The 21,656-nt window shown below is 46.0% G+C and overlaps 1 protein-coding gene across 2 annotated transcripts in view; it reads left to right on the top strand.

The window, feature by feature from the left end:
- LOC147860698 (tropinone reductase homolog At2g29290-like) overlaps positions 1–21,389 on the top strand; it is a 70,951-nt gene extending 49,562 nt beyond the window's left edge. The window contains exons 1-5 of one of the 2 annotated variants that reach the window (XM_087323421.1): positions 19,098–19,314; positions 19,943–20,156; positions 20,400–20,619; positions 20,790–20,896; positions 21,057–21,389. In XM_087323421.1, coding sequence (XP_087179547.1) covers positions 19,226–19,314; positions 19,943–20,156; positions 20,400–20,619; positions 20,790–20,896; positions 21,057–21,275 — 849 coding nt within the window. In that variant the 5' untranslated portion in view covers positions 19,098–19,225 and the 3' untranslated portion in view covers positions 21,276–21,389. Of the gene's footprint in view, positions 1–19,097; positions 19,315–19,942; positions 20,157–20,399; positions 20,620–20,789; positions 20,897–21,056 lie in introns of those variants that run through there. The other variant, XM_087323422.1, reaches the window with a different exon arrangement.
- Positions 21,390–21,656: the final 267 nt, after the last annotated feature.

The raw sequence follows: 21,656 nt of genomic DNA, 5'->3' as shown, positions 1-21,656 counted from the left end.
ATAATTGGGCGTTTTCGTCTTTTGTTTGGATGTGTTGAGCTACCTTCGTAGCGAGTTTCTCTTCAAGGGTTTTTACTGCCTTCCGGCCTTTAGCCCGGATCTCCTTTTCTCTGTTTGAGGATTGGCGCAGTTCAGCTCGAAGGCGGTCAATTTCTGATTCCACTAGCTACACAACCCTTTTCGCTTTTTAGGCGATGGTGGCCTGAGCCTCAATTTCTTCCTTCAAAGCAGTGATGGTGTGGTTTGGTGGCAGAGTTGCGTGTTGCGCTGTAGTCACATTAGCTTCCAACTCCGAGATGCGTTCGTTGGCTTTTTGTAGCTCGGCTTGGGTCATTTTCACCTTCTTCCAGACATTCTTATTTTTAATGGCCATCTTCTTGGCGCCCGTGCTGACCTTTGCTAGTTCCCTATGGACTTCGACTAGGGCCATGTTTAGTGGGGGTAGCTCCATCCCCGCTCGGCGTACCCTGGTGTTCCTCCGTTTGTCGACCCTGGCTAGCCGGTCCTCATTGTTGCTCTCCGTCATTTGTGTTAGAGCGCACTCGATCATCTAGCGCTCCGCGTGCTCCTCGGCCATTCGTTGGGAGGCTTTTATCTGTTGTGTTGCCAGGAATTCCATGAGCTCAAAGGAGGTTCCGAACTGTAAGAGGGCGCTGAACTCATGGGCTGTATCCGGGATATCTAGACATGCCAAAACCTCGTTTTCTGCCGTCAATACGGCTTTCCCTCATTGGGACTGGGTCGTAATGATCGGTCGTGGCTCTCGGATGATTTCGAAGGTGGTATTGGGCTCCGTAGTTGCGGAGCCATCGCCTTCGGCCATTGTTTCTACCGCTGTGGGGACGCCTTTGACCAATCCCCGCCCATCTTTCTTGTCTAATATACGCCATTTTGGTCTGGGGCTATCTTGGCGTGTTTTGGTTTCTGGCGGTTGGGCTGCTTCCACGAAATGTGCCGGCCATTCCTCCTGCATTATCTGTGTGTCTGGCTGGGCGGGAGGTGTTGTCCGCGTGTCTACTTGGGCGGGTTGGGGTTCCTCTTCCCACTCTGGGGCCGCTAACTTCGCTAATCTGCGCTTCGCGGATCGGGGCGGGGGCGTGGGTTGGTTGGGTTGCGGTGCCGGCAGGCCTCGGGGTGGCATAGAGCTCAGGTAAGGTTTAAGGCGAAACCCATTCACCTTTTGCCATACTACTTTCCCAGCCAGCGTACCTAGTTGGAAAACCAGCACAGCTCGACCAACGGCGAACTCCTTTTCCCTTGCGTTCCGATGTCGATCGACAAACGCTTTACGTCATCGTTGTTCCTGCTCCAACGCAGCCATGATGTGTACACGTTGTTCCTCGAGTTTGAGTAGCTGGTGGAGCCGTACCTCCTTTGACTTGGCTTCCGAAAGTCGGTCCCGTACCTGAATCCGCAAACTGGGTATCTAAAATTCAACCGGCATTACAGCCTCCAGCCTAAACGCTAGTCGAAACGGTGTGAACTGTATGCTTGTTTTGTAGCTGGTTCTGTATGCCCATAACACACTCTGTAAGTTGGTATCCCAGCCCGTTCTATTTTCATTGACAATTTTCTTCAAGATGGTCTGCAATGTCTTGTTGGTGGATTCCGCTAACCCATTCGCCTGTGGATAATACGACGTACTCTTCTTGTGGACTACGGCGTAATGATGTGTTAGTTCCCGATCCACCATATTGAGAAAGTGGCTCCCCTAGTCACTGATGAGCTCAATCGAACAGCCGAACCGGCACCAAATGTGCTCGTAAAGGAATCTGGCTATGATTGTCGCTGTATTTTCTCGTAGTGCCTTTGCTTCTACCCACTTGGTGCAATAATCCATAGCTACCAATATGTATTTATTGCCCGTACGGGCTGCAGCCAGTGTGAAGGGTCCCACAAAATCCAATCCCCACTTTTGGAAGGGGTCTAACGGTAATACGGGCTGGTGTGGCATCCTTGCGCCCTCCGTCGGCTACCCATCTGTTGACACAAATCACACTTTCTACAATACTCGGATGTGTCCTTCTACGTTGTTGGCCATCATAAGCCCGCCTGCCATATTTTCCAGGCTGTAACGTCGCCCCCATAATGGCCGCCTGCCATGCCGTAGTGTGCCTCCGGTAAAACTACTTCTTTCTCATCCTGACGTACCCCACGTCGCCAGATGCCGTCACTTCCTTTGTGATATAAAACTCCTTCTACAAGGCAGAAGTTACGGCTCCGGACGGCTAGTCCTTTCTTCTCGTCCGTGCGTAATTGTGGTGGACGTAGTCCCGTAGTCAAAAAGTATGTCAATTCCATAAGCCACCAGTCCGGAAAGGTCAATTCCATTCTGTCTGCTAGTACTGCTCCCCACAGGATCTGGGCGTCTGGAAAATCATCGTCATCTTTCTGTACTGTTTCTCCATTCTCGAGTCTGCTCAAAAAATTTGCCACTGTCATGAACATATCCGAGAACTTCATATTGCTCTTTCTCATCATTTACATCAATCTCAAGCCACCCATAAGAAATTTGCAGGTCGCCATTGACTCAACTCATCACCGGAAAAACCCAAATTTCAAGTTGGAGACCGTGTATGGCTCTTACGACGTAATGTGAAAACCACTAGGCCTTGTAACAAGCTAGATTATCAATGCCTTGGTCCATATTTAATCACTAAACAGATCAATGGAGTTGCTTTTCAACTTGATCTCCCTCCTCATATGCGTCTTCACCTAGTGTTCCATGTCTCACTCTTGGAACCTTATACTTCAAACTCTATTCCAGATCGCATTGTTCCCCCTTCACCTTCTATTGAGCTCGATGAAGGCCCTGAATATGAAGTTAAATCCATTATGGACTCCAAAGTTGTGAAGAACAAATTGTACTACTTTGTTGATTGGTTGGGTTATACACCTGCGGATCGAACGTGGGAGCGAGCTGAACATCTCAATAATACCAAAGAACTGGCAGCTGAATTTCATCAACGATATCCAAATAAGCCAAGTCCTAGTTCATGCATTGCGACTCGTGGAACTCGTCGTCAAAGGAAGGGGATAATGTCATGAACATATACCAAAACTCCAAGACTTGTAATAAGGATTCGAACCCATGACTTCGTCAAAGATAATGTGTAGCTTCAACCACTAGGATACATCATATTACATTTACTAAATTGTAAATTCTTATATTAGATCATGAAGAAATATATCTAATAGTGTGAAACGTTGCCACCGCAAAGGCAAACGCATGATTACCAAGTGTCATGCTTGCATGAATAACAAATGGCGAGCATGTGTACCTATGAGGTGGCGAGCATGCATGTATCCAAAGCATGCTATATAAACATATAGCGAACTATTAATGAACCATTCCGGTTCAACGCCAGTCTTCGGCGTACTCTTGTAACCCTTGTTCTCATTGCTAATACATTTTCAATATCTTATTTCTCTCTCATTCCTCTCTTATTTTCTATTTCTCATTCTTTTCTTCATGTTAAACTTGTCTTTGGTTAAGGCCCTGACAGCCACTGCGTGTTGCGTCCCTGGTTGGTGCTGGATTATGAAATCAAATTCTTGGAGCAACAGCATCCATCGCGTCAATTTCCCCGTTAGGGCTTGTTTCTCCACCAAATATAGCAGCGCAGAATGATCGACGTGGAACGTGAACTTCCTCCCTAGTAAATAGTGCCGGAATTTGTTGATGCTATAGATCATCCCTAGCGCCTCCCATTCCGTTGTGGAATAATTACGCTCTGCTGTTGACAATTTGCGACTAGCGTAGTACACTGGCCGGTACCAGTTTGGTTCGGTGAGCTGCATTAGCGCACTCCCTATTGCTATGTCCGAGGCGTTGACGAACACGTGGAATGGCTTCACCCAAACTGGTGGTTGTACGATAGGGGCCTGTGTGAGCATTATCTTAAGTGCTTCATAGGCCTTGGCCTCCGTTGCGGTCCATTGGAAGGGAGTCCGATGTACGACAGCATGTAGCGGTGTGGCGAAGTTCGCCAAATATCGTATCATCTAACTATGCCACCGTATTTGTCCTAAAAACCAGCCAAGTGATTTCATGTTTGTCGGAGTTTTGTCTTGCGTAATCGTGGAGATCTTGTTCGAATCGACCGCTATTCCCTCCTTGCTGACTATATGGCTGAGGAGAGTCCTGCTAGTCACGCTGAAAGCACATTTCGCGGGATTCAGGCTTAAGTGTGCGGTGCGGCAACGTTCCAGGCACAGTTGTAGGGGCGTAAAATGGTCTATTGTTCTCCCATATACTGCAAAGTTGTCTAAAAATACTTGCATGAACGTCGGAATGTATTCCCCAAAGATCTCCGTAATTGTCCGTTGAAATGTTGCCGAAGCCGTCTTTAGTCCAAACATCATGACGACTGCCACATAGACTCCCCAGTCCGTGACAAAGGCCGTCTTTTCCTGGTCCTCGGGATGCATGCGTAATTGGTTATACCCACTGAAGCCATCTAAAAAACTGTACATCTCATGTCCTGCAATGACGTCCAGTACGCTATCGGTGAAGGCTAAAGGGAATGCGTCTGTAATGGTTACGACATTTAATTTTCGGTAATCCACGCATACCCGTATTTTGCCGTTTTTCTTTGGAATGACCACTATTGGGCTTAACCATGTGGCTTGTTTAACTGGCCATATGAACCCCGCCTTCAGGAGTTTTTCAATTTCCTCTTTTACGCGGGCCGCGTAGTTTGGGTTCATGCGGTAGCGGCGCTGCTGGACGGGTTTTGCGTCGGTTGCTAAATTGATCTTATGCTCAAAGAACTTGGGATCTAACCCCTTCATGTCCTCGTGAGCCCAAGCGAACACATCTTTATATTTCTTGAGTAGTGCGATCATTGTGTTTCTCTAGTCCGGCCTTAATTCCTTTGCGATAGAGAGAAAACAGGGTTCCGACTCCGTACCCACATTTACTTCTTCTAGGGTGGAAGTGGTCACTCGTCGTGAAATTTCCATTTCCCTTTCGAATGCCGCCCGTGCTTTGCTGAGTTCCAATATGGACTTTGGGTTTGGTTCGTAAGCCTCGTCGTGGAGAATAGTGGTCGTGGCATTTTCTGCCGCGGTTGCGATGACGTCGATTTCGAACAGCGGAATGATCCGTGGGTGCTCATCTCGGTATGCCTCTAATTCTGCATCCTCTACCCCAGCCAACATATTTATATCTTCTGCGTATAATGGTGTTATACCCTTGGGTTGTGGCATACTTCCTTCCGTAGATACGCGAACCTTGGTGCGTCCGTGTCGGAAACTGATACATTTGTGTTGCCAGCTCTGCTTGATATTTGCTGCTCGAAGCCATGGTCTGCCCACAAGCACTGGGTATGCCCCTGGGGCATCCAAGGCGAGGACAACCGCCGAGATGTCCACCCACGATAATGCCTATATTGCGAATTAACCCCAATGGTCGTACTGAGTGAGTATCTACCATTCGGAGCCAGAATGGGCAAGCCTCCCATTCTGAAATGCCTAACTGCTCGCAAGTTTTCATGCTAATTACATTGACACCTGAGCCACCATCGATTACACATCCAGGAATTTCCTATCCGTGTAATATTAATGTAATAGCCGGGTTGTGTTGATCCACTACCGGCGGTGTCGTGCCTTTCGGCTCCGGATCGTTGCGTGAGTCGGGTGGGAACCACCGAGGTTTTGGACTAGGAAAAAGAAGAATATGAGATGAGGCTAATCTTGTGAATCCCACAAGTATTACATTAATCAATATTTATGTAAGAATATGAATTTAGATTGAAAGAGATAGATTATCTTAAACTTCGTGAATCCCACGAGTATATTTTATTAATTGGTGTTTTAGGAAATATATCCAATTTCCCAAATATTTCACACACTATTACATTGTGCTCCCCATCCTTATGTAGTGATGGGAGAGACTAAGCATAGCTACATGCTTTTTTTTTAATATGTTCATGCACACTAAATATGCATGTGATGCTTTTCTAATCCTTGCTTTTATTTGCTAAATATAGTGCTCATGCACGCTAAATGTGCATGAGTCACTTTTTTGTTGCTTGCGTTTTTCTATAAAATATTCACGCACTCTAAAAAATGCACGATTTACCTTTTAATAAAGGTAGGTGCAAATAAAGAACTTATAGTTATTAATCTATTTATAGAACACTAAAGATAAGGTAACATAATGGTAAAGTTGAGGTTTGGCTATGTGGAGGTACAAGGTTCGAATCTTGCCCTATGCATGTGATAAATATCTTGATATTCTTATTTTATTTATTTATATGTAATTAAATCGGTTATATTATTTTTACTTTTTCACGTAGTGTACGAAATACACTACGACACTCGCCCCCTCCGAACCCGCACATCCTCCGGTATGTGCCGAAGTTGCCGATGCTCGTTGTCTCCCCTTCATCCTCCGTTTGTCCCGCTATGTCAACTTTGTCTCTCCATTTTGAGTAGACCCATTCTTTCCACCCGAACCATTGTCGCCATCCGATCCACCATATTCTTTGTTCTCTCTCGTCATATTCTTGGCCCTTGTCATTCGTGGTAGTGTCTTTTACTGGCCTCTTTCTTGTCTTCATCAACCTTGACTTTTTTCCGGATCGCTCTCGTCCGATCGACTTTCGGTTTGATCGGCTTCCGATCGGATTCGTATTCGGCCGAATCGGAATCGGTTGTTCGGTTTTGATTGAGTCGGTCTCCTTCCGCCCTGGTTTCGATCTATCGGTTTCGGTTTCGGTTGGCTTTCTTTTCCTCGTTTTCACCAGCCTCGACCGGTCCAACCTCTGGTTGAGTCAAATTAGCTTCTTTCCGGATCGATCTCGTCCGATTGGCTTTCGGCTAGGTCGGCTTCCATCCATATTCGCGTTCGGCCAAGTCAGACTCGGTCGATCGGTTTTGACCGATTCGACCCCTTTTCGGGTCGGCTTTCTTTCAGGTCGTCTTTCGGCCGAATCCTCATTCGCCCGGTTCGGCTTTCGTTTGTGTCGTCTTTCGGCCGAATTCTCTTCCTTTCGGTTCGGCTTTCTTTCGGGTCGACTTTCGGTCGAATCCTCTTTTACCCGGTTAGGCTTTCTTTCGGATCGGAATCCCGTCCGGATCACCTTCCATCCGAACCGGCTTCCGACTTTACCTTTCTTGCCGCCACCTCCCGTCTCTCCGGTCTCACGTTGGTTCTCGGACACAACTGCCGAAGTCTCTAGGATTAGTGGGTAGGAATCCTCGGTATTATCATCCTCCATTGTTTCACCCATAGCCATATTCTCGGCTATCTCTCCGTTGTATGCATCGACTTCGACCTTTGTTTTCTCTCCGCCACCTTCCGTCTCTTCGGTCTCACGTTGCCTTTCAAACGCAACCGCCGGAGTCTCTGAAATCAGTGGTGGGGAAGTCTCGATATGGCCATCCGTCGTTGATTCGTCCATAGCCACCTTCAATTCGATGTCATCTTTCGTGGTGACCTCCTCAATCAAGTCCTCCTTGCTCTCTTTCACTGCATCAATTATGCAAACATCAATTATGCTTACCCCTTTTTCACCCGATGTTTCGGACACTTGTATTCCGAAATCTTCTTCTACACTTGGGTTATCGGCCTTATCCTTTGTCGTTGTTCTTTCGCAAGACAAGAGGGTAGCTTGTTTTACACCCTCTTCCGTCAGACCATCACGTTGTATTTCGGCCTTCATATCGGCCCCATCGTTTTTCCTCAATCGACCATCCTTCATGGGCCATGTCGTTGTTGACGAGATTCTCAGCTTCCTTTCATCATGTCTTCGGCATACCCTTTCGACTTTGGCCCAATCCTCGGTAAGACCGTTCGCACCGTCATCATCTTCGAGTTCGATCCCGATGTCCATCCTTTCTTTTCGATCGATCGATCTTACGAACATTAAGACTTTATCTTCTCCCACCAATCTTCGTTCCCGCTCCGAGAGTCGAGCAAAACGATGCTCGAACTCTAGGAACGCTTGCGTTGCACTTCGGTGAGTCTTCTCCGACGCCACCCATTCGTCGAATTCTCGTCGATCTCGTCCCGTCCATCTCTCATAGTCATATGCCTCCCGTAAAGCTTCTTCAAAGGACTCCCATGTCGAGTTTTGTTGTTGTATCTTGTGGATTCTCTCTTGTAGTTCGTCCGAGGCCACCCGACTAAAGGATATCACTTGCAATCCTTCCGGTATCCGATATTGCATCATCTCCGCCTTATATTCACGTAGGTAGCGTGACACACCCTTACCGTTGAATTCCCCGTTTCGTTGTACGAGCCGCTTTACTGCCCCCGTGATCTCCGACATCGCTCGTTGTTCTTGTAGCATCCGCTCGAACATCATCATCATCGTTATACTCATTGCCTCTTGTTGATTCTCCATCTCCTTGCCACCCGCCTTCACGTCGGGTTCACCAACTGTGTCGTGCCTTTCGGCTCCGGATCGTTGCGTGAGTCGGGTGGGAACCACCGAGGTTTTGGACTAGGAAAAAGAAGAATATGAGATGAGGCTAATCTTGTGAATCCCACAAGTATTACATTAATCAATATTTATGTAAGAATATGAATTTAGATTGAAAGAGATAGATTATCTTAAACTTCGTGAATCCCACGAGTATATTTTATTAATTGGTGTTTTAGGAAATATATCCAATTTCCCAAATATTTCACACACTATTACATTGTGCTCCCCATCCTTATGTAGTGATGGGAGAGACTAAGCATAGCTACATGCTTTTTTTTTAATATGTTCATGCACACTAAATATGCATGTGATGCTTTTCTAATCCTTGCTTTTATTTGCTAAATATAGTGCTCATGCACGCTAAATGTGCATGAGTCACTTTTTTTGTCGCTTGCGTTTTTCTATAAAATATTCACGCACTCTAAAAAATGCACGATTTACCTTTTAATAAAGGTAGGTGCAAATAAAGAACTTATAGTTATTAATCTATTTATAGAACACTAAAGATAAGGTAACATAATGGTAAAGTTGAGGTTTGGCTATGTGGAGGTACAAGGTTCGAATCTTGCCCTATGCACGTGATAAATATCTTGATATTCTTATTTTATTTATTTATATGTAATTAAATCGGTTATATTATTTTTACTTTTTCACGTAGTGTACGAAATACACTACGACAGCGGTCTGTCGCTAACGTCTGTAAGGTTTGTAGTGACGCTCACCCTGGGTATGCCCATCACCCGTTCTTCCATGGTCTGGCGGAAGCGTGGGACTAGCTGCAACAGCTTCTCCATGGTTAACGTTATCTCGCAACCCGCTAATGCCTGCCAAATGGGGTCTGGGACCGATCCTTCGTCCTCTGGTCACTCCCTCGCATTCACGGACTCCTTCCGCATGCGCTCTGTATTGGTCGCGTTTGCTTTTACCACCCATGCCTGGGCTTGTCGTCGTATCTCGTCTTGCGCAGCCCAATCAGCCGTTTTTGTTTACTGGCGTGTCGTGACTTGATGCACTTCCGCCATAATCGTATTGATGTTGGGCATTGCGTGGCATAATGTCCGGGCTGTTGACAAATAAAACAATGGATGCTTGATTCACCCTTCTCGGCTCCTGGTCGTGTGTGCCGCTCCCCTAGTGCGACTTGCTCCTCGTGGTCCGACCTCGTTTGTCGGAACGCACGCTGTGGTTGTTGTTGGTCCCGTCGTTGTTCCTGGTGTCGCTCATCTCCCGAGCTTTCGTCGTAACGTCGGTGATCTCAATATTGCCGCAGCTTACCACGATAACCATTGAAGCCGCCCCGTTTGGTTGTCAGCCGGTGATTCTCGTAGCGCCGGCCCCCTTTATCATAACTCGGATGTCCACGATAATCCTCGTCCTCTGGTTCATCTTCCTCGGAATCGTTGTGATTTCGGCGAGTCCGGTGGTGCCGATCGTCCCGTGGGTTGCAATCCATATACCATGGTCGGTCTTCTTGCCTCCTTTGTTCAGTCCGGCGTGGTGGACATTGGGTGTCCATGCTGCGGACTACGGGAACGGCTCTATTCAACATATTGTATTCGCATTGTTCGATTGTGTGAGCCTTCGAGTGGCAGATTGGGCAGTGGATTTGCATATTGCACTCCACTGCGGAATGCCCCAAGTTCAAGCAAATCGTGCACTGGATTGCCTGACGAAACAGGCATTCCTCGTCCTAGGGTAACGCTTGTCGTAAGGAGGACATAGAAAACCTTTCCTCCTCCTCATCCAACTCGAGCTGTAACGCTCGTTCAATGACCATATCCATCATTTCCCCTTTCACGCTATTTGTGTTGAGCGTTGCCAGGATGGGTCGGCGTAATGCTACCAGAAATGTTTCTCGAGCCTCGTCCTTTGTGGGGCTCCATTCTAGTTTTTGCCGTAAATTTTGGAAACGTAAGTTGAAGTCTGCGATCGTCTCGGTCGGCAGTTACTTAATCGTGTAGAACTATCCGAGGATTTCGCGTTGTGGAATCCTCCGATGGAAGAACTGCAAGAAAGCGGATTGCAGCTGATCGAAGGTTGTGATTGCTAGTAAATCCATCTGTGAATGCCAAAACGCCGCTCGCCCATCCAATTTTAACCCGAACTCCATCATTTTCGAATAGTGCGCTACCGCCTACGAAAGGCTCTGCGTCATGTGGTTCACATTCCAGACATTAAGGAACATGCGAATATGGGTTGCCGCGTCGGTTTCGCCGTTAAAGTGCGGATAGACAAAGACCATGTTGGGGGCTATGGCGGGTCGGGAAAGACCACAGGGTGGCTGTGGTGAGCGTACTCCCCGCGTATCGTCGAGGTATTTGGAGAGCGAAGAATCACCTTTGTAATCACGACAGGTAGTACTGAGGTTGCTGAGGCGAGGCTTTTGCCGTGTGCGTTCTTCTGCCTGGCGTGTGATGGACCTTGTGATTGGCCGGTCTTGTCATGTTGGTTCTCTGGGGCGTCTGTGGCTAAACATCCATTCGTCATTGCTCGTCTGTGAGAACAGTTACATGCGTTATGATCTTATATTATTTCCTATTCCTACGCTCTTGTCCATCGGTTACTATTCCGGTTGACAACAATCTCCTATGCCGACAATTCGGCATGCTTTTCGTTTCCCATCCTTACAAGACCATGGTCTCCCACCTTGCAGGATGATAATCACTTTTTGTCGGTGGTTAGGTTTCATCGTCAACAAGATTGAGTTCGTTCTGTTCACTTATGAGCAGCAATTCTTCCTCACTTGTCCCGATTGCCGAAGTTCTTTTTCGATACGAACTCTTCTTTGAGTCGGGATTGTCGGCTCCCCCTTTCTCCTTTCAGAAGTGTCGGCAATTCTTTTGGAAGTGCCCTGGCTTCCCATAGTAGAAGCATGTGGACCTCCCCCTCGACTTCGACCTTGTCCCGGACTTCTCTCAGTTATAGCCTCTCCCTCTATGTGTATCACTTTCTGTGACTAGGGCCTTTATGTCGGAGATTGCCTCCTTGTCCTTTCGACGAGCTTTCTCATTCAGCAAGCTCGATTTCACCTTCTCTAGGGTGACCTGTTTCCCTTCCGGTCCATCAAGTCCCAGTGTGACGAGTGTCTCCCAACTGTCTAGAAGGGATCCCAACAATAACGGTGTTAATACCTTATCAGCTACAGGCACTTCTAGAGAGGTGGTTTGGTTTAACGTGGAAAACCCCCAAATAGGGTAAAAAACCACGGGTGTCCACAGACACCAAACAGATCACTATGAGGGGAAATATACAATAAGAGGAATTCACAAGGACCGACCTGAGTTTGCACGCCAATAGATGGTTACAACAGATCGTTCACTATGTCTGTTCAGCTATGGAGGCAACGACCTCACACACACCGTACACTCTAATCCGCACAAACACACACACCAAGACTACTCAACTATCTGTGACCTAAAGTTTGCCCTAGTTATCTTTATACTCAGATAACTTTTGGGCTATTTACACAACTAGCCTAAATAGGCTCAACTCAAAACCTATTTACACTTTTGACCTTCTTTCTAGATACTCATACAGACTTCATCCGTCTCCGGGTAGCCCCATCAAAAGAGACCTAATTCACTTTGCATGCAGATACAGATACAAGCATAGAGTATAATTGGTCAACACTCACTCACTCTCTATTAGCCTATCCCTATATATAATCTCTTAGATCCTTTCGCCCTCCCTTGTGTTCGCTACTCCCCAATATATATAGCTTCCTTCTACTTGGCACTTTCCACCTGCTCTATTGAGAGACAAACTCAACATTGGGTGTGTAACCCAGTGCGTAGACTGGGTGCGTAAAACCCTACGCACAACATGGTCGTAGCAGTGCGTAAACCGGGAGGCCGTTAGAATGTTATTCCTCGTAAGGAATAATTTTGGGAGTAAGTGTAGGATGCTTATTTATGAGCGGTCAAGTACTGTAAGTACTTGTGTCAGCCCAATAGTTAGGGCTTGTATAAAAGGTGCTCACTGAGCACGAAGTATGTACAGAGTGTCATTTTTGCTCATATAGAATCGTTATCCGCTCTCTCTCTCTGTCTCTCTCTCACTCATTCTCTTGGTGTTCTCTGCGTTTACCGAACTATCATATTCCCGAACTGCATACTCAGTGTCTTACGCATACGCTTCCACTCACATATGCACACGTGTTCCTTTACATGGTATCAGAGCGTGAGGGTTGAAGTCCTCTGCAGCCGACGGAAAAGCTTGCGATTGTCACAGATCATAAGCTCAAGAGACAAGCAAGAAGATAACCAAATGGACAAGAAAGAAGATAGTATTAAAGGAAAGACTCCATAACTGGTGTTGTTCACCTTGAATTCCTTCAAGGTGAACTCCTCTATTTATACTACATGGCATGCATACTTGTTTGCACGCATGTGAATCTACAATAGAGCATGTAGGTATGCATGCATGTGCCAAGTGTAAATACTACAAGGGAGCAACTATGCACATGATCCTAGCAAAATAATAAGGATCAATTACATACATAACTATGTACTAGATATCTTGGTTAACTCATAATACTAGATTATGACTATGTCGTGTCAAGAGTTCGAATCTTGACATTATCCCCCCTCCTACGCCGCCTTCCCAAATCAGCCGTTGGTTTGGGAAGGCTATCGGTGATGAAAATCTTGGACGACCTCTGGGGCATTTTGTAAATTTGCCAATGGTTCCCATGTGGCCTCAAACATGGGGTAACCCCTCCATAGGACGAGGTATTTCAAGTGTCGACGGTGGCAATGCGAGTCAAGGATTTGTTCGACCTCGTATTCCTCCCCTGTCGTCAATTGCACAAGTGGTGGTGGTGGGGCCTGACGTCCTGGGAGTTGTGAAGCATAATGGGGTTCGAGGAGGGAGACATGAAAAAACATCGTGAATCCGGAAGTGGGATGGAAGGGCGAGCCGGAAGGCGACGGGATTGATGCACTCGATGATACGGAATGGTCCCAACTTCTTGTACTCATTTTCGCACATGGACGAGTAGTAGAGATGTGTCGACGTAACAACCAGACCATATCTCCAACGACAAAGTGTGGAGTGGAAGATCGATGGTGATCAGCCTGCTTCTTGTATCGTTCACTAGCAAGACTAAGCTCCAAGGATAAATCATGATGTAGTTCATCCAAAATGCGGGCGCGATCCTCCGCCGAAGGGTTCACGGAAGTGGTAGGAAGGGAAATGTTGAAGCGAGGATGTAAACCATAGTTGGCAAAGAATGGAGTGACGCTAGTCGATGCATGGAGAAAATTATTGTAGGCGAATTCCGCGAGCGAAAGTAAGTTGACCCAATCATCTTGTTGGTAACTAACCAAGCACCGAAGATACTGCTCAAAGATTTGGTTGACACGCTCCGTTTGCCCGTCAGTTTGGGGGTGATAAGCGGAGGACAACTTGATAGAGATGCCTAAAGTTTGTAGTAGGCGCTGCCAAAAGTGAGAGACAAACTGGGGTCCACGATCCGAGATGACATCATCGGGGAGTCCATGCAAGCGTACCACATTGTTGAGTAGTAGATGCACCATTCCTTCTCCGGAAATGGTTTTGGAGCATGGAGTGAAGTGAGCCATCTTCGTAAACCAATCGACAACAACCAACACCGAGTCATAGCTATTGACCAAGGGTAGATCAGTTATCAGGTCCATAGAGATAGAGGCCCAAGGACGACGAGGACATGGAAGCGGTTGTAGTAAGTCGTATGGTCGATGATGAATGGCTTTGGAGCGAGCACAAACTTCACAAATCTTTATGTATTCTTTGACCAACTTCCATGGTTGTGGCCACCAATACCCCCGAGAGATTAGCTCGAGGGTTTTCGCGACCCCGAAATGACCTGCAAGTGAGTCATCGTGGCATTCCCGCAACACCCGGGTGCGACATGGGCCCTCGGGGACGTATAAGAGATGATCTCGGAACAACAAACCCTCTTGTATGGTGAAGGTTTTGCAGACTATCTCGAATCTCGTTGGCAAACGCATCAGTCTTGGATGCATCAGTGATTTGTTGGAGTAAAGAATCATCCTGCAACATACAAGTGGATAAAAGATGCAATTGGTCGGGTTTCAACAAACGTCTAGATTGTTGAGCATAAGCAGCATCCCTAGGGCGGAGTGCAAGGTCAGCTCGGCGAGAAAGGGCATCAACCTTCCCATGTTGGCCACCAAGTCGAAATACGATCTCAAAATCGTAGTCGGCGAGAAATGTCGACCAATGGGCCTGCCTTCGATTCAAAGTACGAGTGGTGGAAAAATAAACTAAATTTTTATGATCAGTCACTACCTGGACACGATATTGTGCGCCGGCCAAGTAGCGTCGCCATTCTTCAAAGGCAGCAATGATAGCAACAAGCTCCTTGTCGTAAATGGGATAATTGATTTCGAATGCCGTAAATTTTCGGGAATAGTAAGCCACTGGGTGCATTAGGTTGTTGTTGTTTGCCTGGGATAAGATGGCGCCAATGGCAAAGTCAGAGGCATCGGTTTCGACTTGGAAGGGTTTTGTGGGGTCGGCATGTAGCAGCACCGGGGCAGTGATGAATGCGTGTTTGAGTGAGTCGAACGCATTTTGCGCCTCCGAGATCCATAAAAATGGAGTGCCTTTATGGGTGAGAGTGATAAGAAGTTGTGCTAGGGTGGAAAACCCCTTGATGAAGTGACGGTAAAAATTCGCGAAGCCGAGGAAGGATTGTACATCTTTAAGTCGCCTTGGAGTCGCCCACACCTGAATGACAGAGACCTTCTTCATATCCATGGTGATGCCAGTGGGCGAGATGATGTAGCCTAGAAATTCGATCGAGGTACGATCGAACTCGCATTTCTCGCCTTTGGCATAAAGGCCATGCTCGCGAAGTTTGGCAAGAACTAATCGGACTTGGCGAGTGTGCTCCTCCATGTTTGGCGAGAAAATGAGAATATCATCAAGGTAAAGGACAACAAAAAGATCAAGATATTCCCGGAATATATCGTTCATCATATGTTGAAAAACTGTGGTAGCATTAGTAAGACCAAAAGGCATTACCTTGTAATTGAAATGCCCATACCGTGTTCGAAATGCGGTTTTCCATTTCGTCCCTTAGCTTGATGCGTACTAGATTGTACGCTCCATGCAGATCAACTTTGGAGAAGACACGCGCAACTCGGAGTCAATCAAGGAGTTCGGGGATCAGAGGTAGCGGATAGCGGTTGTGCACAGTGAGTTTGTTAAGACCTCGGTAGTCGACGCATAAGCGTAGAGAGCCCTCCTTCTTCTTCACAAATAAAATGGGGGCCCCGGCTGGTGACTTAGAAGGTTGAATAAATCCTTTCTCAAGGTTCTCATCGAGATACACACAAAGGGCCTTCAACTCTGGTGCAGACAACGTATATAGAGGACCAAAGGGTGGACACGCACCTTCTTGAAGATCAATCGGACAGTCGTAGAGCCGGTGTTCAGGCAAACAATCAACATTACATTTTTCAAATACGTCGGAGAAGTGTTGGTATTTTTCGGGTATAACATGGAGTGTGTTAGAAATGGTGCCACAAACAAACCCATCCTGGACCGATGATGGGGTCGTCAATTCGGAGTCGACCGTCTCCGAAGGATAGGAAACTGAATTTACCTTCATACTTTTGCACGAGCATCTTGGCTTGCTAAATGTGATCGAGCGGTTGCACCAATCCACTATTGGATTGTGCGCCTCCAACCACGTTAGTCCTAAGACTATCGGATGTCAAGGAGATGCGATGAGGTAAAAGGTGAGCTCCTCTTGGTGTGAGCCCACCCGAAGCCCTAATGGGATTGTAGCTTGAGTAATTGCACCTGACGAGAGGACGCACCCATCGATGGCTTCAACTGGAATGGGTTTTGAGAGGCCAATGACAGGTACGCCATGTGCTTGGGCAAATGCGACGTCGGTGAAGCAAGAAGATGCCCCAGAATCAAGTAAAGCAACAGACTGAATGAAACTAGAGTTAAACGAAAGCCATACCTCCAATGTGAAATTGCCTGATGGTCCGGCAATGGAACCAAGAGAATGTGGGCGACGGGAGATGTCCAGTTACATGGCTCCTATTGCAACCGAACGATGTCATTTTCCGGATGTTGGGGTCCGTTAGCTCGATGGAATTGTGGGCGAGTACTCCTAGGACAATGGCGAACGACATGACCGGAGGCGCCACAATACATGCACAAGCCTTTAGCCTGTCGAAATTGTCGTTCAACATCAGTCAATGGCCGAAATCGGGCTTGATCAATTTCCATGGGGACAGGAGCATCTGCCAAAGTAGGCGAGTGTGAGGATGCCTGGGGTTGTATGACCGGGGCGTGGCGTGGAAGTGAATGAGGTGGAACCCAAGTCCGGCGCTCTTCTTGGCGAAATTCGAAAAGACGATTGTCACAATGAACTGCTTGTGAAATCGCTTGGGATAACGAGGTGGGCTTCGGAAAGTTTAAGTGAAGATTCTTGACATTGCTTTGAAGGCCGCGCTGAAAGTGATCAGCTAAAGCTTGATCATCCCAATTGACGTTGCATGCTAGTTGTCGAAATTCTGAAGCATAGACTGAAGCTGCACGTGAACCTTGTTCGAATGCATAAATCTTGTTAAGAGTTGTACGTCGTCGGTCCGTCTCTCCAAATGTGGCCTCTAACTCGGCGAGGAAGGTAGGAAAGTCCTCCAATAGAGGTGACGAGGTTTCTACCAATGGTGCAAACCAAGCTTGGGCCGGACCGGAGAGAAGGGTGCCCACAAGGCCGACTTGTCGATGACCATCTCCATAACATTGAGGTTGTAGCCGAATGATAAGTCGAACTTGGTTGATGAACCCTCAGAAACGCGACCTCGTTCCATCAAATTTTTCTGGGAGGCTAACCTTAGGCTCAAGAAACTGTGATGAAGCTAGGCTAGATGTTGGTAGAAGATCAGGCTCTAGGCTAGGTTGTTGTGGGAGACTAGGGTTCGGGGGTTGTGAAGATAGGGAGGTACCGACTTGAAGTTCATGTAAAGAATTTCGAAGAGCTTCATTTTCAAGCTGTAGTTGTCGTAAGGCTACCATTATTTGGCCTAACTCACTAGTTGAGTCGGACATAGCTATGGCTTATGAGAGGGAGAGCTATGAGGATGGGAAGGTGAACAAACTATCATGGATCATAAGCTCAAGAGACAAGCAAGAAGATAACCAAATGGACAAGAAAGAAGATAGTATTAAAGGAAAGACTCCATAACTGGTGTTGTTCACCTTGAATTCCTTCAAGGTGAACTCCTCTATTTATACTACATGGCATGCATACTTGTTTGCACGCATGTGAATCTACAATAGAGCATGTAGGTATGCATGCATGTGCCAAGTGTAAATACTACAAGGGAGCAACTATGCACATGATCCTAGCAAAATAATAAGGATCAATTACATACATAACTATGTACTAGATATCTTGGTTAACTCATAATACTAGATTATGACTATGTCGTGTCAAGAGTTCGAATCTTGACAGCGATAAAGACAGAGCTGAGTATTCCTTCTTGCTTTCGGAAAGGATAAGTCAACAATATGGACAGAGGAATGGGAAGCTCGCCACCGACTAAGAAGCTCGATAGGAGCAACTATGCATCTTGGTCGTACAAGATGCACCAATGCCTGCTTGGTCATGGCTACTGGAGTTATGTCGACAAAGCTAATGATATAGCACCCAAATCGACACACACCCAGAGATTTTTCAACTTGGGAACAAGCGACAAGCTGAGTTCTTTACTGCGTCGCGTCCTGTGTGAGCGACCAGCTCTTGAGCCACATTCGAGATGCGCAAGATGCCAAAGGATGTGTGGGCGAATCTCAAGAAGATTTTCACCGCTAGTATAACGGCCAAGAAGTTGCAGCTCATGCAAGAGCCTAGCAATGTCCGACAGAAAGATCTGTCTATGGCTGATTACATAGCCCGAATCAAGGAAATCTGCAAATCTCTCGCCTCCGTCAACGTGAACGTCGAGGAAAATGAAATGGTGCAGGTTTGTCTTGGTGGGCTAGCGTCAAAATTCAGAGCGTTCCGAACGGCAATCTGCACAAGGGAGAATACTATAAGCCTTTATTCTTCGAGCTTCAATCAATGGTGCTCGTGGAGGAAAATCACACAGGTGCGTCGATGAATACGCACACCGATAACAAGATGTTTGTACACGGAGGAAGATAGGCCCCGTGGTCGTGGCAGACAAGGCGGATCGACGCGCAATGGAGGCGGCCAAAAAGAGTAGAACCTACGGCATAATAGAAATGTCGGAAGCAATTCTGAACCCTCCGGAAGCAGGGGGAGTCATGGCAGCACCGGAAGTCGGCAAGAGAAGGCCGCGACGGAATGTTGGTACTGTGGCAAGAAAGGCCAGAGGGAGAGCAAGTGCTAGAAGAAGAGAGCCGATTCAGACAAAGGCGAATCATAGTTGTTAAAAAACGCGTATTCTACGTTTAGAGTACGTTTTAGAATACTCTGAAGTATTCTACGTTTTAGAACTGCCGTTTTTAAAATTTGACATCTTCTAAAAATTCTACGTATTCAACCTATTTAAGAAGTATTTAACATCTAGTTGTTGCCATGGTGGTCTTTTTTGGACCACTAATTCCCTATCTATCCCCCTTTTTCAGGAGAACGTACCCTCCTTTAATTTGTCGTATGTAAGAGCATTCCACGTAAAGTGATAAGGATGTAATCACTCCTGTCTTATATAAAGCAAAGCAAACAGGGATAGGATTGTGCCTGTCCCCTCCACCTTCTCATTTGGGCAATTTTAGGTTTCCTTTTTTGGACAGAGATGTCGTCAAATGGAAGGAGCTTTCCAACAGATCCATGGAGCTTAAAGGGCTGTACAGCTCTTGTGACCGGAGCCACCAAAGGCATCGGGTAAAATCTCTCTTAGGGTTTATCTATAAATGTATGTCCGGTCATGTATGAGATCGATCCAAATCCATCGACATAACTACATATATAGACCGTCAAGACCTAATATCCAATAATCCAATGTGATTACATATTTGGCAGTCTGGGATGAGAACAATGGCAAGGATTATTAGGGAACTTTATTTTGTGGTATGAAAAAGAGGTGCAGCCATGGCTGACATGGTATATGAATCACTCAAAAACTGTGTGTCAAAATCTAGCTTAGCTGATGACACTAGCTCCTTTGTTTGTTGCATGGCATGACATATAATTATTTTCTGAGAGTTATGTCAGTCACATTGGGAGCTAAAAAAAGCACAGAACTCATCCAAATGTTTCATTCACATGATTACAGACTTTCCTAACTGCACTTGTATCTCCATTTTCAAATTGGGATTCAAGAAGTTTATGATTCAATCTCTTGAGTATTTTCTCAGATCCCTGCCCTTGCCATCACTTTTCCCTTCAAATTAGCCAAAAATTTGGCAAAACTCCATATGCAGATCTCTCCAAAGGGGTGCTAGCAAATCCCTCCATTCAGAATGAATGGATCTCTCTACTGATGACTAAAATTGTATGTTGCAACCTGCAGGCGTGCGATAGCAGAAGAGTTAGCACGGCTCGGGGCACATGTGTGGGTGTGTGCGCGCACGAGTGCAGACTTGGAGAAATGCCTGGCCGAGTATGCGAGTGCTACATGGAGTGGAAGCATCCATGGCTCTGTTTGCGATGTCTCAGTGGCAGAGGATCGAGAGCAACTCATGGCTCAAGTTGCCCTTCGATTCTCCTCGAAGCTTGACATCCTGGTGGATCTCTCATCACCCCTCAATATATGCATAATCCATGTTCCATATATTTAAAGTGAAGGAGAATCATTGGGAAACTGTAGCTCAAACCCTTACCCCTAACAATAAATCTAAACCCTAACCCTAAACTCTAAATTCTAAACCCTAAACCCTAAACCCTAACCCTAAACTCTAAATTCTAAACTCTAAACCCTAAACCCTTTTACAACTTGTCTAAATTTCTTTCTTTCTTCTTGAAACCAGGTGAATAATGTGGGCTTTGTCATGATCTCGAGTGCGTTGGATTTGCCACTGAAAAAATTCTCCGAAATGATGGCTCTGAACCTCGAGGCTGGACTACATTTAAGCCAGCTTGCCCATCCTTTGATGAAAGCAAATGGGAAGGGCTCCATTGTCTTTAATTCCTCCATTGCCGGCTCATCAGTACTTGGTCTCCAATCCAGTGCTTACAGTATGAGTAAAGGTAAAAAATGGAAGGCCTTGTGGCTTGTGTGTTATTTCATGCTTTCTCTCAGACTTCTTAATTCACTGACATATCCTGAATAACTGACATATGCTTGAACTGACATATCCTGAATAACTGTAACTGACATATGCTTGACTCACTGTATCTACTTGGATGAAATTGTTTAGCCGCGGTTAATCAACTGGGACGAGATTTAGCCTTCGAATGGGCCAACGACAACATCCGAGTGAATGTTATTGCTCCGGGGTACACCATAACGCCTACAACTGAGAATGTATTATCACCTTCACCTTCTCATGCATCATTATTTAATGACTTCCAAAGACAATCATAGAATCTATCTGATCTAATCTTTCAATTATTCTTCTCCTCATCATAATCAATGTTTCTTTTTTTGGGACTTTTAAAGTGCGTTTTTCTTTTTTTATGTTCAGATATCAATAGAGGCTAGGGGAGGGTTAGAAGAGCGCATTCCATTGCGGCGTTTTGCAGATCCGTCCGAGATTGCACATGTCGTGGCATTCATGTGTATGCCAAGTGCATCATACATCACAGGAACTATTATCACTGTCGATGGTGGCATATCTACGCATCTTTCTCCGTTCGCATGTTTGCCGATCGAGATCGAGTCATTTCAGTCTGATGATGCTTAAAACTCCGGCGTTTATCGACAAATTCTGCCACTTCATTGTTCCCAACACTTTTCCATGTCAAGTATTCCAACAATAATTCTTGATTTTAATAGATTAAAGCTTGTTTATTGCTAATCAATTCTTGCTTACAATGTGGGACAAAAGCATGATCCATGTCAAGATCATGCTAGCAGGTATATACTCGAATAAGCACGCATTCTACGACAATAATGGTCGTTAAATATGACTGTACAATCACCCCAAGTACTCCAATGATCCTTTCTCAATTTTACAAGCATAACCACAACTAACCACATGGTATAATGAACTCTAATTCTCTAACATTAAGATTATTACAAAGTGTGGGTTGGTTCATAAGGAATGAGAGTTAAGGATTGAGTT

This window comes from Azolla caroliniana, unplaced genomic scaffold, assembly GCF_043228905.1.
Source record: "Azolla caroliniana isolate FFs.n. ecotype wild unplaced genomic scaffold, voAzoCaro1.0.p SCAF_8, whole genome shotgun sequence".
In the NCBI taxonomy this organism is placed as follows: domain Eukaryota; kingdom Viridiplantae; phylum Streptophyta; class Polypodiopsida; order Salviniales; family Salviniaceae; genus Azolla; species Azolla caroliniana.
Note: the sequence above shows the minus strand (reverse complement) of the source record. Positions and strands in the feature narration are given on the sequence as shown.